Raw genomic sequence first — 15,265 nt, 5'->3', positions numbered from 1 at the left:
TGGGAACATATGTATTAGGATTCCCTTGGGTTTCCTCTCGAATTCAGCATGTCTACCACTCAGACAGGTTTGACCTGAAGCAGTTCTGACACACGAGGACCAGAGCCACTGATGTGCCTTCTGGGAGCAGCAGGGCACAACCTCGCATCACCCCTGCCCTGGAGACACACAGCCCCAAAGAGAACCCATGAGGTGAGTGGCCACTGCAGGGCTCACAATGAGTTTGTCCAGCCAACGCCCCAGCCCCACACATGCCCAGCACTTCACAAAGCATAAGGAGCCTCCTGTCTGTCATCTGACCAATACCAACAACCACTAGAACATCCCCAGGCATCCACCAGGTGGCAAGATTCAATGGTTGGCCCCTGCGGTGCCATCCCAGGAGTGACCGTTTCCCAAGAGACCCGGATGGCAGGCACAGACAGCAGACTCCTGCTCCGAGTGCCCTGTACCCTGACCTCACACCCTCCAGTCACGTCCCCCTAGACCACAGCCCGTTCTGGCCTGAAACGCAGGCTCAAGGGGAAAGGAGCTACTCGAGCCGTCTCTCCGCCACAGATGTTTTATGAATATTTGATGAGTCGGAGCCATGGAACAAGCGTCACTATAGCCTTCCAATAGGCTTCGAACTACTGAATCCCACTTGGGGAGGTGTAGTCCCGCCCGGCGCACAGACGACTCCTCTTGCGTCCCGGATCACGACTGTGAACAAAAGGCAGAGAACAAAAAGGCGGTCACAGGCGTTGGAGAAACCGGCCCTCACACACAGAGGACGGGGCTGAGAGACAGCCTGGCAGCTCCTAAAAGGGCAAACAGAGTCCTGCTCCTGGGTGTACACCCAAGAACACCAAAAACAGGGATTCAAACAAAACTACCCCCTGAACGTACAGAGCAGCATGGCTTGCGACAGCCCCAGAGAAAAAACTTGAATGTTCTGCTGCTGCTGGATCAATACAATGCGGTCTACCGGCACACAACCATCTTCCAGACAGTCTAGGGGCTTCCCCGCCCAGCTTTCAGGAGAGCACACAGTCCACGGCTGCTGGTGTCCAAGGGGCTCCCATCAGACCAAGCCTCCCACAAAGACAGTTTGAAAACGGTGGGAGGCACTGGAGAACAAGCACAAAGGCACTGGGCGTCACGCTGATCCTGGCTTTTATCTCCAGCACCATGTCGCTGCGGCTTTGGTCTCCTGGCTTCAAGAACCAGAAAGCAGAGACTAGAGCTAACACAGCGGCTGCCAAGTGAGGAAGGAAATCCCAGACAGAGGAGGGTGGGGGGTGCCCACACTCCGCACACAAACTCAGCCCAAAGCCCAGCTGACCCGGAGCCAGCCATGCCCGGCTCACTCCACACAGCCGGATAAAGCTAGAAGTGAGCACATTTCACCTGCCTCCTGCCCACAACAAGAGAGGCAGAGCTGGAGTTCCAGCCCAGACAAGCTAACTGCCCCCAAACAATACTTCTCACAGAACAGAACAGAATCTAGAGCCTCTACAACAGACCAGTCACAACATTCAGGATATGATCCGAAGTTCTTCAAAATAAGAAACAGGAAAACACTACCTAGACTCAAGAAAAAAAGACAATCACGGTGCACTGGCCCTGAGCTGGGCCCAATGATGGAATTAACACCCAAAGATTTCAACTTCACAACTCTAACCATGATCTCATGGACCAGAAAAAAAATATGCCCACAAAGAATAAAAAGAGGAGAAATCTCAGCAGAGAAACTCAAGTGATATAAAATAAGCAAATGGAAAGCCTAGAATTGAAAAACAATTTCTGAAATAAGAGTCACTGAATGGGCTGAAGAGCAAACTGGAGATGAGAGAGAGTCAGCAAATTTGAAGGTGGAACAATAGAAACCATCCAGCCAGGACAGAAAAGTTTGAGAAAAGATGAGCTGAGCCTCAGGGTCTGCGGACCACCACCACAAGGTGTAACAGGTGTAACTGGTGTCCCAGAAAGGTAAGGGCGGGACAGAGACTATATTTGAAAAACAAATGGCTACAACATCCCCAAATTCGGTGAAAGACATAAATTTACAGGTTCAAGAAGCTCAGCACCCAGAACAGAAAACGAAAAGAAAACCACACCCAGACAAGTCAAAGTCAAACTGCCAAAAATTGAAAATTAGGAGAAAAAAAATTTTTTTAAGTTAAAATTTATTTACATAATCTCTATACCCAGTGCGGGGCTCGAACTCATGGCCCCGAGAGCAAGAGTCACATGCTCTTCTGACGGAGCCAGCCAGGTGCCCTGGGAGAAAATCCTGAAAGCAGCCAGAGGAAAACGCCGTGCTCCATACAGGGGAGAAAGGATCCACGCTGTCGTCAGAAACCATGGAGGCCACGTGACAGCAGGGAAAATGCTGACCTGCATTCCCTACCAAAGACAACATCCCCCAGGGGGTAGAGGTGGACACATGAAGCCCGGTGACATCCATCCCTGCACCTCAGAGCACTCACCGGGGAGGACAGATGAGCCTCACAGAAGCAGGGCTGACTTTCAGGAAGGCCCTGCCTGAACATTAATTTTTAGGTGGAAAAGAGGCACACGGCTCATGGCTCCTACAGACAGGAAAAGGGGAGTCATAAGTACAGAGAAGAATCTGTCTCCTGCTCACTCAGGAGGACTTAAATATTACCTTACATGGAGTCACGGGAAGGTAAAGGAAGGAAAGTGGAACACAGGACGCTCATCTCTCATCCACATACAACACTGCTAACAAAAAAGCAGAGTATCTACTCCCCTTTTACAACAAGAAAACAAAATTGGTCAGGGCATGTGGACATGATCTAAATCCAGAAAATTATAATAAAAATGTAAATTAGAAAGATTTTAATGTCTAAGATACAAGTGACTACACGGCATTGAGATTTATTTTTTTAATTTTATTTATTTATTTGACAGAGAGAGACACAGCGAGAGAGGGAACACAAGCAGGGGGAGCGGCAGAGGGAGAAGCAGGCTTCCCGCTGAGCAGGGAGCCCGATGTGGGGCTCCAACCCAGGACCCTGGGATCATGACCTGAGCCGAAGGCAGACGCCCAATGACTGAGCCACCCAGGCGCCCTGCATTGACGTTTATTTGTTTGTTTGTCTGTTTGTTTTAAACTCCGGCCCAGTGTGGAGCCCAATGTGAGGCTTGAACCCACAACCCTGATAAGATCAAGACCTGGGCAGAGATCAAGAGGTGGATGTTTAACAGATTGAGCCACCAGTCTTTGGGTGTCTGCCTTCGGCTCAGGTCATAATCCCAGGGTCCTGGGTTGGAGCCCCATAGTGGGCTCCTTACTCAGCAGGGAGCCTGCTTCTCCCTCTGCCCCCTACCCCCATGTTCTTTCTTGCTCTCTGATAAATAAAATCTTAAAAAAAAAAAAAGGAAAGAAAGAAAAGAAAGTGAGAGGTACAAGCATGACTTAGTTTCTCAAATACCTCAGCCTGTTCGGTGCAAATTCACACTTCAGCACAGAGCAAACCAAGGACTGAAATGCATGCCCTTTCCATATCGTCTTCTTTATTAGAGAACTTAACTTAAACAAAGGACACAAACTTCCATTACACAGGAACTCCTCAGGTCTAATACCAAATAACCATTTCGACCTTGGCCACTTTGCAGAGTTCTCTGAAGAACTTTATTTAAATCTAATAATCAAAAGTCAAACAAAAACCCACAATAGATTCCTAGGCCCTCCCTGGACTAGTGGTGTCAGGATCTCCAGGGTGAGGCCCAGAGTGGGTTTCACAAAGCCCTGCAGTTGGTTCTGAGGAGTGCAGCTCCATCCAAGGCTGGACCCCGGACTTGTTTTAAGAGCAATTTTACGTTCAGAGCAGAACAGAGTGGAAGGTGGAGTTCCCCCAGACCCCCTCTCCCTGTAAATGCACAGCCTCCCCCATGACCAGCCTCCCCGCCAGAGCCCGATGTTTGTGACAGCTGACGGACCCACACTGGGACATTGTGAACGACAGGCCGCAGGTGACGCCAGGGCTCACTGTCGGTGCCGCACACGCTGTGGGTTTGGACGAGTGTCACGGACAGCGGTCCACCATCACAGCGTGGCAAAGAGCAGTTCCTGGCCCTGCCGACGCTCCGTGCTCCACCCGTCACCCTCCCCCACCCCGGCCATGGCTGATCCTCGTTCCCCCTCCGCGGTTCTGCCGTTTCCAGAACGTCCTAGACCCGGAACCACACGGTGTGCGGCCTTCTCAGCCCGGCTGCTCTCACCCAGGGATGTGCCGCTGAGGTGCCTCCGTGTCTCTGCCTGGCTCGATGGCTCATGTGCAGGGACGGATGGACCAGCCCACCTACCTGCTCACCTGCTGAAGGGCAGCTCACTTGCTTCATCCCTTGACGTTTTTGAGAGGTTCTCTGGACTGTCCCAAACGGGCCAGTTCTGTCACTGCCCGCAGTTGGCTGTGGGCCCCACCGGCTCCCCAGCTCAGGGACTTGGAGCCCACACCCCCCACTTCATGAGCATATGCCCCAGCGGTCCTGTGACCTCTGGGCCCCTAGCGGTAGGGACCACCAGAGCCTAGCGTGCACGGAATGGCCCAGTGAGAAATCTAATTAAATCAGTGTCCCAAGCCTTTCAAATTTCTCAGATCAGAAAAATTTCAAGTCATCACGACTGGGACATGGTGGGGACAATTTTACCCACCTTCGGACAAGAACCTGGTTGCGGTCTGGTGTCACCATCACTTCAATACATTATAACCCAAAAATGCAGGAATGTCGGCGAGGAAATGAAGACGCCCTCCTGACCCTACGCGGCGCGAGCAGCGGCGGAGGCTGCCGTCCTCGTTCTCACTCGGCCCCGGCTGCACCCCACCACCTCGACAACCGAGACGGGCCACCACCGGCCCGGAGAAGCACAAGCCCAAAGGCCCTACGCCGACGCCCACACCCGCTACAGTTCCAGCGGCCGCCAAAGTGAGGCTGAAGCCGGACAGAAGCCGGAGAGCCCCGCCCCTGCCCTGCCCCGCCCCCCAACTCAGCCCCCAGGCCCTGTGCACAGTCAATCATGACTTTCCCATCACCCTCCTGGCCCACGTCACCCTCGGCCCAAGGGGTGGCAAGGCCCACCTAAGGGGCGGGAACACCATTCAAAAGCCTCTGGTGCAGGGGCGCCTGGGGGGCTTAGTCCATTAAGTGTTGAATCATGGTTTCCACTCAGGTCGTGACCTCAGGGTCACGGGATGGCGCCCTGAGCTAGGCTCTGTGCTCAGTGGGGAGTCTGCTTGAGATTCTCTCTCTCCCTCTGCTCCTTCCCGTGCTTGGGCGCCGCCCCCCAAAATACATAAATAAAATCTTTTTAAAAATAATAAACAAAAGCCTTTGCTGCAAATACATAAAAACAGAAGTAGAGGGGCGCCTGGGTGGCTCAGTCGTTGGGCGTCTGCCTTTGGCTCAGGTCATGATCCCAGGGTCCTGGGATCGCGCCCCGCATCGGGCTCCCTGCTCCTCCCTCCCCCTCTCCCTCTGTGGCTCCCCCTGCTGGTGCTTGCTCTCTCTCTCAAGTGGATAATTAAAATCTTAAAACAAAACAAAAACCAAAAAACAGAAACAGACTAAGGGAGTTGGGGACTAGGGGAGGTGGAGCATCTGTAATGGGCGTGGGTTTCTCTCGGGGGTGATGGAAATGTTCTAACGTGACACTGTGCTGACGGCTGTCCACTTCTGCAAACACTAAAATTCACTGAATCTGGGGGCGCCCGGCTGGCTCAGTCGCAAGAGCATGTGACCCTTGATCTCAGCGTCAGGAGTTCAAGCTCCACATTGGGTATAAAGATAACTTTAAATAAATGACATTTTTATTTTTATTTTTTTAAAAGATTTTATCTTGAGAGAGAGAGTGCTTGCGCGCATGAGCAGGGGGCAAGGCAGGGGGAGAGAGAGAATCTCCAGCAGACTCCATGCCAAGTGAGGAACCCCACGTAGGGCTCCATCTCACAACCGACCCTGAAATGACGACCTGAGCCGAATCAAGAGTTGGATGCTTAACCCACTGAGCCACCCAGGCGCCCCATAAATGAAATGTTTAAAAACTTTCGCTGAACCTCAAGCTAAAGCAGGTGAATGCTATGGTATGTAAATCATACCTCAGTAAGACTGTGTAGAGGAAAAATCACCATGGATCATCCAGAACCCCCACGTGTTAGTCCACACAGGACCTGGATGGGCCTGCTTCCGGTTTTGCAGATGCTCACAGGGCTTCTGCTGTGCCCGCTCCTCTGTGTCCTACAGCAGCAGCCCCTCTTCCCTGCAGCAGGTGCCACCCCCCCCCCAGACCCAGCCGGACTGATGGAGCTGCCAAGTCAGGTCAAAGGTCCAAGTCCTTCTGCTGAAAGAACATCTGTCCTGTAGACTCCAAGCAGAGGCAGGACGTGACCCTACATACCAGGGTCCCCCCGTGGGGACAGTGGTGCCAGCACCCACCTGTGAGCCTGGGTGCTGCCTGCCTAACAAGGATAGGATCACAACATGTGGCCCAATTTGTGGCCCACGCAAGCAGCACTGGGCGAGCCAAGACTAGGGAGGGATGGTGAGGTGGGGAGCGCCTGCCATCTCCGTCCCATAGGCCCTGGGCAAAGCAGGGGAGGGGTCCATGGCTTGGGGGTGGGGGAGGAAGCCCATATGCAAGCCTCAGACCTCCTAACCTTCAACCTCCCGCCCCCACTCCCTAACCAGCAGATCTCCTAGAGCAGAGGGGTGTGTGTGTGGGGGGGGTGACTGTGCCCCCCAGGGGTGCTCCTGGCATCGAGTACCCAGGGTGGCCCCCATAGTACTGAGGTAAGAGCTGGCTTCCAGCATACCTAGGTCACCCTGCCCTCCTTCTACCACCGCTACCGGGTGCTCCAAACTGTAGTGCACACGAGAACCACGTGGAGGCTGGTTCAAATGCAGACATAACCCCAATGCCAGCCTTGGTCCTCCCAGCCGCCCCACCCACGGCCTGGCTACACACCACGCCTAGAGTGGGCCCTTTAAAAAGCCCCTACAAATGGGCAGCCACACAAACAGGAAAAGCGATGAATGCCCCTAAGAGACAATGCCACAAGGAATGCAAACAGCCACACACTGAGGAAAGCACACCTAGCTGTGTTCTCAGCCGGGGAAGTGAGAACTGCCATCTGTCCTGTCCATTCCAGATGCACTCCGGAGCACTCCCACCGCCTGCTGCTGGGACCTGCGCCGGGAAAAGCGCTCCGGTAGGTGGGCAGCGCCCCCCAGCAGCTGGACAGCAATCCCACCCCAGAGAGTCGTTCATAAAAGGCCCCAGACTGGAAACCACCCAGATGTCCAGAACAGCCAAACAGGTAAATAAAGTGCTGCAGACAGAGCACCAGGTTACCCTAACCCTACAGGGGCAAGCGTCAGGAAGGAGCCAGACCCAGAGAATTATGTTTTAGGCAACAGTCCGCGAGACCGTGTAGAGACACAAATTTCAGTGATAAAAGTTGTAAGCAACGCAAGGAAATTATACTCAGAGAACTTAAGCTAATTATATTAATTAAACTACATATCACAGGGACACCTGGGTGGCTCAATGGGTTAAGGCTCTGCCTTCGGCTCAGGTCTGGGGATCCAGTCCAGCATCTCGGGCTCCTCGCCCAGCAGGGAGTCTGCTTCTCCCTCTGCCTGCCACTCCCCCTGCTTGTGTGCGTGTGCGCTCTCTCTCTCTGGCAGATAATTAAAAACTTCAAAAAATAAAATAAAATAAAATAAAATAAACTACATAACATCTTATGCACCACAACTTCACAATGAATAAGGATTAGGAAAGAAGCAAATCTAGAAAACACTGCATGTCTGTCTGGGACCGCTTTTCCTCGGCTCCCATGCCTGGGAGGGATGCCGGCGGCTCAGCACTCAGTCTTTCGAGACTGCCCCCCACCTCTGACCCTGGCCCCCAGCCCAGGATGGCTGTCACCTGTGCTCTGACCGACCAGCTATGAACTGGAGTTCACATGACCCCCTCCTCTCAGGTTCGATTAATGTGCCAAAGCAGCTCAGAGATCTCAGGAGAGCACCTGTTTGCCTTTAGCAGTTGAGTACAGAATAAAGGACATGGCAGACAATATGATCAATAGCCAGATGAAGAAGTACACAGGGAGGTGTCCAGAACAGTCCCAACTGTAGGGGCTCCTGTCCTTGTGGAGTTGCTTTGCACCCTGCCATCCTCCCAACACACGATCCTTTCGCCAACCAAGACTCTCCCCCAACCCCACAGGTTAGGGATATGCCTGACAGATCATTAATTCCCTCCCTAGCCCTCTCCCCTCCCCCAAAGATAGGGGTGGGGCTGAAAGTTCCAAGCTTCTAATCATGGTCTCTCTGGTGACTCGCTCCCATCCAGGAGCCCACCAGGTCATCTCATTAGAACGAAACACACTTCTGTCACCCAGAAAATGCCAACAGATCTAGGAGCTCAGGGTCAGGAACTGGGGGCAGAGACCAAATACGTAAACAAGAATGTTCCTAATACCTTTATTGTTTAGAAAATGACAAAGACTTTAGGAGCTCTGTGCCTACAGCGAGGGACAAAGACCAAAATATATATTTCTTACCTCACAATATCACAGGGACCAACAACATGGTGACAATATAGGAGACATAGGGTGCACGGATGAAGGGAAGAGCATTAGGGAATTTAGGGAGATTTTTCTTATCAATGTGGGTCAGCGGTTCCCCTGGGCAATGTCTGGGGATGTCTGTGGTTATCACGATGAGATGCTCCTGGCAGCGAGTGGGTGGGGCCGGATGCTGCTCAGCTCCCACAGTGCCCAGGACAGACCCCACCCCCAAAATGATCCAGTCCTGAATGTCAGCAATGCCGAGGGGGGAGACCCTGATTTAGGGTAATGACCAATGTCATTAAAGAAAAAGAAATAACTCAGTTCAAACTCAGTATCTGATTCTCCTCAGAAGTTGTTAAATAAAAGGAACCTCTCACAAACAGCCACAAAGCCCTGAGTGCCTGACCCAGGCCAGACACGACCTGTGCTTCAGTAACTGTCCCTGGAGCGGACTCCGGTCTTGCATGCGCCTCCATGGCCTGACGGGCCCCACCACCAATCTCCTGGGTTGAGCCTCAGGAAACTGCAATTTCTGAGATCAGAAACAACAGAGTATCAGCAATTCCATACAGTTCAATCTTAATCCCAGACTACATGTCATTTCAAAATACTACTCTACGCAAACTGAATGAAGTTCTGAAACACCAGTTAAACGGGTTGGAAGTGTTTATACCCAAGCAAATCCAAGTGGACATTATTCAGATACTAGTAGATCCACTCAGGGCCCGTGCCTAAGGAAGCGAAGCCACTTAAATGCTGGGAAATAAACTAGGGCACGTCCAGACCAGGGAGTGGGACATGTTAAAGATCCGTGGGAGGTCTTCTTATGCTGTACCCTGGAAAGCAGTAAGGACCACTACACTGACCGGCCAGGTGCACACAGAATCTCTTCTAAGTAAACTCTATGATGCCTAACATGAGGCCTGAACTCATAACCCCGAGATAAAGAGTCGCAGGCTCCACGTACTGAGCCGGCTGGGAACCCGAGGATGCAGAACAGAATCGTAACAGACACTCAGAATTGCCCACGATTTCTAAGCACAGAAAAAAACCTCAAAGCATATACTCCAAACTGAGTTACAGGGAGGGAGCTTTTCCCTTCTTCTTTAATAAACACCGAGCAGGGGCTTTTCACTCAGGTCATGATCCCAGAGTGCTGGGATGGAATCCAGCATCAGGCTCCCCACTGAGCGGGGAGTCTACTCCTCCCTCTCCCTTCACTCCACTCATGCTCGCTCTCTCTCACTCTAAAATAAATAATTAAAATCTTAAAAAAAAAAAAGGTGGGGGGAATGCCTGGGTGGCTCAGTCGGTTGGGCATCTGCCTTCAGCTCCGGTCATGATCCCAGTGTCCTAGGATCAAGCCCCACGTGGGGCTCTCTGCTTGGAGGGAGCCTGCTTCTCCCTCTCCCTGCTGCTCCCCCTGCTTATACTCTTTCTGTGTCAAATAAAATCTTAAAAAAAAAAAAAAAAAAAGGAATCTCTTAAAAAACAAACCACCGAGCATATTTTTAAAACTATGGGTATGACTCTACAGCTTAAAAAGACTGAAAAAACAGCTTTCTCCCAAATATGAAGAGTACCCAGAAGAATAAATTTAGAAGTCATTTGGGTCTTTCCCCCGATCATATCCAAAGTTTAGAAGCAAGGATATTCGTAAGTGGATTTCCCCCTATCTGCCAACACTGTTTGTGCTCTATCTTAAGGATACCTTAAGGATTAAAAATAAACTCAAGCACCCTAGAAACGTATGAATTAGACCAGTTTTTCAAACTTTTTGGACTCATTTTAATATGTTTCCACAGTAACCCAATCCACACGCATGCACACAGCTAAAGTAAGTTTCAATAACCAGCAGTTACTCTGTGCGCGTGAGGGACTGGGATTTTCTAGTTTCTTTTTTAGCATAACCCATTAAATTGGATTCACAACCCACTAAGGGGTTGCAGGCTGAGATTTGGAATAGCCAAGCAGACAGCTTCGTGGGGTGGTCTGGTGCTCACAGAAGCCCACATCTGAGCACCACTGTATCCTCAGAAGCGCACAGTGAGGTGGGGAGGTGGCTGTCACCCCACTGTATAGGGGAGGCTCTCCTCATCTCACCCAAATAGGCCCAAGAGCCTGGATGCACGTCTCCCAACATCACACAACAGGAGTAAGTTACTGTGAATCACGCTGCATTTCCACGTGGCCTTCAAGGCCCAGTTGAGCCTCATTTGTAGGATGCCACACACAAGTTTTAAGCTAAAATCTATTATGAGCAGTACACCTTGAGGGAACTAGAGCGCTGCAGAAAACACACGTCCTTGCTGGGGTGCAGTGGGTAGAAGGGAAGGGCCTACTGGAGGCACAGAGTGGGGAACCAGACGAGTAGCAAGTCATCTCTGCTGCGTGTGTAGGGGCGTAGAGAACATCTGCAGTCAGAAAGGGGGCCTCAGGAACCAGCCTCCGGATCACCACGATCTTCTGGTGAGGAGACCATGGCCCCAAGACATCGCGTCCTCTGAGAATCGCCCACAGGTCGAGGGCAGGACCCACACAGAACCCTGGCTTTGATGACTTCCGACAGCAGCCTCTTCCACCACCAACACCCCCGTTAAAAGGGCCCCAAGGGTGGAGATGGTGCCAGTGATTCTCAATGAATCAAGTACGGCCTGGGGAACGGCCCAGGGACAGTGGGCATCCCCCTAAACGCGAGCTGCCCTACCTGGAAAGCAGTAAGGACCGTGGTCCCTCCCGGGAATCCCACAACAGGCTGCTCACTAACAGCCACTAACAGAGAACAATCAGGAGGTCGGCCAGGGCACACAAGAAACCTGAGGGTGTGAACCTGTTCCACGTTCGCCTGGCCACTCTGGGTAAGTAAAATCCAGCCCAACCGGCTACTTCTCCGAGTCAAAGACACTGAGGTCCAGGACTGAGATACACAATGTAACCAACGCTGCTGGCCAGAGCTTCTAACTCCAGGCAAAACCCAGGAGCAGCTGGGGAAGGAAAGGAGGATGGAAATGACCTAAAATAACCCCATTACTTTTGGGGGAGGTCACGCCCATTCTGAAAACGTGCAACAGCGCGGCAGGAACTCAGGCCCGGCAGACGGACCGGGGCTGAGAGGGCCTCCCCACAAATTCCCTGACTTCTCTGCACCTCCCAGCCCATACTGCCGGGTCTTCCCGGCGCCATCGCGAGCAGGGCGGGAGAGCCTGGGGGTGGGACCGGCTCCTGAGGGCAGCCGCTCCCTCCCCCTAGGAAAGCGCGGCGCTCGCTCGCGACCCCTCGTGCGAGTGTGGGCTCCAGGAAGCCAGCGGCCTGAAGGCCACTAACTGTCCCCATTCCTCTCAAATCTAGGTCACAGGTTGGGGGGAGGGGCGGAGGGAAGGAAATGGTGCCCACGGTTACGGTTTTACTTCTGGAAAACCTTCCCCTCGCCCTGCCTTTGGGGTTTCCAGTTGACTGCGGCTTCCCCAGCCCAGGATCCCTCGGCGGCTTCCGTCTTCTGAATCAGGGCTCCCGCTGTCTCCCCCCCTCCCGAGGAGGGGCGGCCCCACCTTCCCGGGGACACGGGCCCAGGAGGCAAGGCCCGATTCCGGACAGGGCCCCAGAGCGCGACCCGGACGCGCACTAACGGGGGCGGCGCACGGAAAGTCCCCACACAGGGGTCCAGAGCCCTGGACAGGAGCTAGGGCCCTTCCAAGTCTCCTCCGCGAACACCCGCGGGAAGGAGGAAGGCGGGCGTCCCACACCCGGCGGGTAACCTGAAGGCGCGGGGGCCACCCCGCGGCAGAGCCCCCCAGGTGATCCGACACACACGGGAGGGGCGGAAGGTCCTGAGAGCTGCGGCTCGGGTCCCGCCAGGGGCCGTCCTCGGCCCTCGGGGGTAAACTGAGGCTCGGGGCGAGAGGAGGCATGGGGCGGCCCGGGTCGCAAGCAGACAGGGCTCGAGGCGGGAGCGGGGCTTCGGGGACGCGCTGGAGGCCGGGGCCGGAGGCCGGGTCCAGGTCGCTACTGGGGCCGAGGTCGGGCAGAGCCGGGCCGGCCCCGCGCGCCGCGCGGGCTCACCTCGTCCTCTTTGTGGTTGCGGATGCCGCGCACCAGGTCCTGCAGGTTCTTGTCGAACATGCGGTCGATGCTGCCCTTGACCATCTTGAGGGCCATCGCGACGGACGCCGCCGGGCTCGAGCCGCGGGAGGCCCGCGGCGGGGCGCCGTGCGGGGTCCCGGGGGCCGCGCTTGCCGCCCGCGGAGCGCTGCGCTGCCGGCTGCCGCGGCGGGGCGTACTCCCGGGCCAGGTCGGCGGCTGTGCGCGGGGCGGCGGCGGCTACGACCTGCTCCGCAGGCCGCGCTCGCACTCCCGCTCCCCTCCGGCTCCGCGCCGCGCCGCTTGCAAATGGCGGACAAGATGGCGGCGGGTCAGCTGACGACGGGCGCTCCGGCTCGGCGGTCCGCCCCCGGAAGCCCCGCCTCCCAAGAAAGCCCCGCCCCGCCACCTCCGGGCCACCACGTTTCCCCGGCGACGCCGGCCGCCCAATGGAAACGCGGACAACGCCCTCGCCGTCGGCTCAGCCGCGCCCCCTCCGGCTCAGGGCCCTTCCCTCTCATTGGTCAGGACCTCCGTAACTCCACCCGCTTCCTCATTTCGGGTTCTAACCACACCCCCATTTGCGCCTTCCCTGCCCCGCCCCTCGACGAAGTGACAGCTGTGGGTGGGGTCTGCTGTGGGCGGGGCTCCCACGTGGAGCTTCTCAGGCAAGTTCCTGGGAGGGAATCCCGCTCCGCCTTTTCTGAATCGCAAAGCTGACTCGGCTTGAGAATTTCCAGAGCCGGCGCTGCGCTGAGCGGGTGCTGGGTCTCCTGCGTGTCTCACACAACAAAACCCTGTGATATGGGCAGGACGGGAATTAGCATGCCCACAGGGAGAAACGGAGGCCCGGAGCTGGAACTGCAACGGGGTCTTCATTCAGCAGACATTTGTGGGGGCCTGCTGGGCGCCAGGCACGTCGGGGGCGCGGGCTGCAGGCAGTGAAGGGGACACGTGGCGCCCTCGGCAGGCACTGCCGCGAGAGCGAAGAAGCAAGCCGCGAACGGGGATAAGCTAGCGGCGGTATGTATATCTGAGCAAGGACTGCCATCCACGATGTAGTTAGCAGAAAAAAAGCAGAACAAAACAGAAATTCCAGCAAATCATGGAGAGAAAAACAACCCACTTCAAATCCGGCAAAAGGCGAACATGCACTTCACAAAAGAAAACACCCCCGTGGCCAAAAGATATAAAGGGAAAGGTCACTGGTTAGCAGGGAGATGCCAATGTAAACGACAATGAGATGCCTCTCTGCCTCTATGAGGTTGGCTAAAATTAGAAAGTATGACGATACCAAGTGTCGGAATGATGTGGAGCAATTAGAATTCTCCTTTTACTCTCCAGGTAGGAATATACAACTACACGGCTGCGCTGGAAGTCTGTCTGGCTGTATGCTGTGGGGCGGTTTGTTTCTTTGTTTTTTGTTTTTTATTTTTTTTTAAAGATTTTATTTATTTATTTATTTGTCAGAGAGAGACACAGCGAGAGAGGGAACACAGGGAGAGAGGGAACACAGCGAGAGAGGGAACACAGGGAGAGAGGGAACACAGGGAGAGGGAGAAGCAGGCTTCCCGCTGAGCGGGGAGCCCGATGCGGGGCTCGATCCCAGGACCCTGGGATCACGACCTGAGCCGAAGGCAGATGCTTAACGACTGAGCCATCCAGGCGCCCCTGTTACTTTGTTTTTTAACGTAAACTCTACCCCCAAGGTGGGACACGAACTCTTGAGCCCAAGGTCAAAATTCGCATGTTCAGGGGCGCCTTGGTGGCTGTCAAATAAATTTTAAAAATCTTAAAAAAAAAAAAATCGCATGCTCAACCGACTGAGCCAGTCAGACACTCCTGGCTGCATTCTTTCTTTCTCTCTCTGACAAATAAATAAATAAAACAGAGAGACACAGCGAGAGAGGGAACACAGCAGGGGGAGTGGGAGAGGGAGAAGCAGGCTTCCCGCGGAGCAGGAGCAGGTGCCCCTAAAAAAAATCTTTTTAAAAAAAGGATGAAGTGACTCATTATAGGTTACACAACCTTACGGAGGAGAGCTGGAGACTGGATGGGTAAGGTCTGGCGTATCCATGCAATAGATCCCTGACCAGCTGATAAAAAGACTGTAGTGGGTAACTGCTATGGGAATTGTCCTCCCCCCCTAAACAGCTGGAGAACTGGACAAAACGTATGAAACGATGGGCTGTAGACAGCTTATGATAAGCAGTGCAGGACTATGACTCCTGAGAGAAGGGAAAAAAAAACAAGAGGAGCCCTACCGTTGCTCCTGGACTCTGCCGGTGGGTGAGATCCTGGCTGTGGTCGGGTCGGGGTGGCGGGGGGGGACCCCAAACTCAACACAATGGTTTCACAAAGCGAGGGGACAAAGGTGGGAGATGAGTGAGGTCAAGGTGGCTAGAATTCTCAGGGCAATGTACCAGACAGCAGGGAACTGTCTTGAGAAAAAGCTCATGAATTTTCACAGAGGCCCGCACGAGTCTTTGGCGGACTATCACTGCATGTGCACACGGTGCAGCTTCACCAGGCCAGGCAAAAAACAATGGCTGAGAAACAGGGGGAATAAAAATAAACTTCTAGTCCAAAAAAGTACAGTGTGGAAA

The 15,265-nt window shown here is 53.9% G+C and overlaps 1 protein-coding gene across 2 annotated transcripts in view; it reads right to left on the bottom strand.

The window, feature by feature from the left end:
- AP3D1 (adaptor related protein complex 3 subunit delta 1) overlaps positions 1 to 12,978 on the bottom strand; it is a 39,336-nt gene extending 26,358 nt beyond the window's left edge. For both annotated transcript variants that reach the window (XM_025861128.2, XM_073887313.1), the window contains exon 1: positions 12,642 to 12,978. In XM_025861128.2, coding sequence (XP_025716913.1) covers positions 12,642 to 12,737 — 96 coding nt within the window. In that variant the 5' untranslated portion in view covers positions 12,738 to 12,978. The remainder of the gene's footprint in view (positions 1 to 12,641) is intronic.
- Positions 12,979 to 15,265: the final 2,287 nt, after the last annotated feature.

Source organism: Callorhinus ursinus, unplaced genomic scaffold (assembly GCF_003265705.2).
Source record: "Callorhinus ursinus isolate GAN/ISIS: 27379988/994484 unplaced genomic scaffold, GSC_fseal_2.0 scaffold77, whole genome shotgun sequence".
Classification (NCBI taxonomy): Eukaryota; Metazoa; Chordata; class Mammalia; order Carnivora; family Otariidae; genus Callorhinus; species Callorhinus ursinus.
Note: the sequence above shows the minus strand (reverse complement) of the source record. Positions and strands in the feature narration are given on the sequence as shown.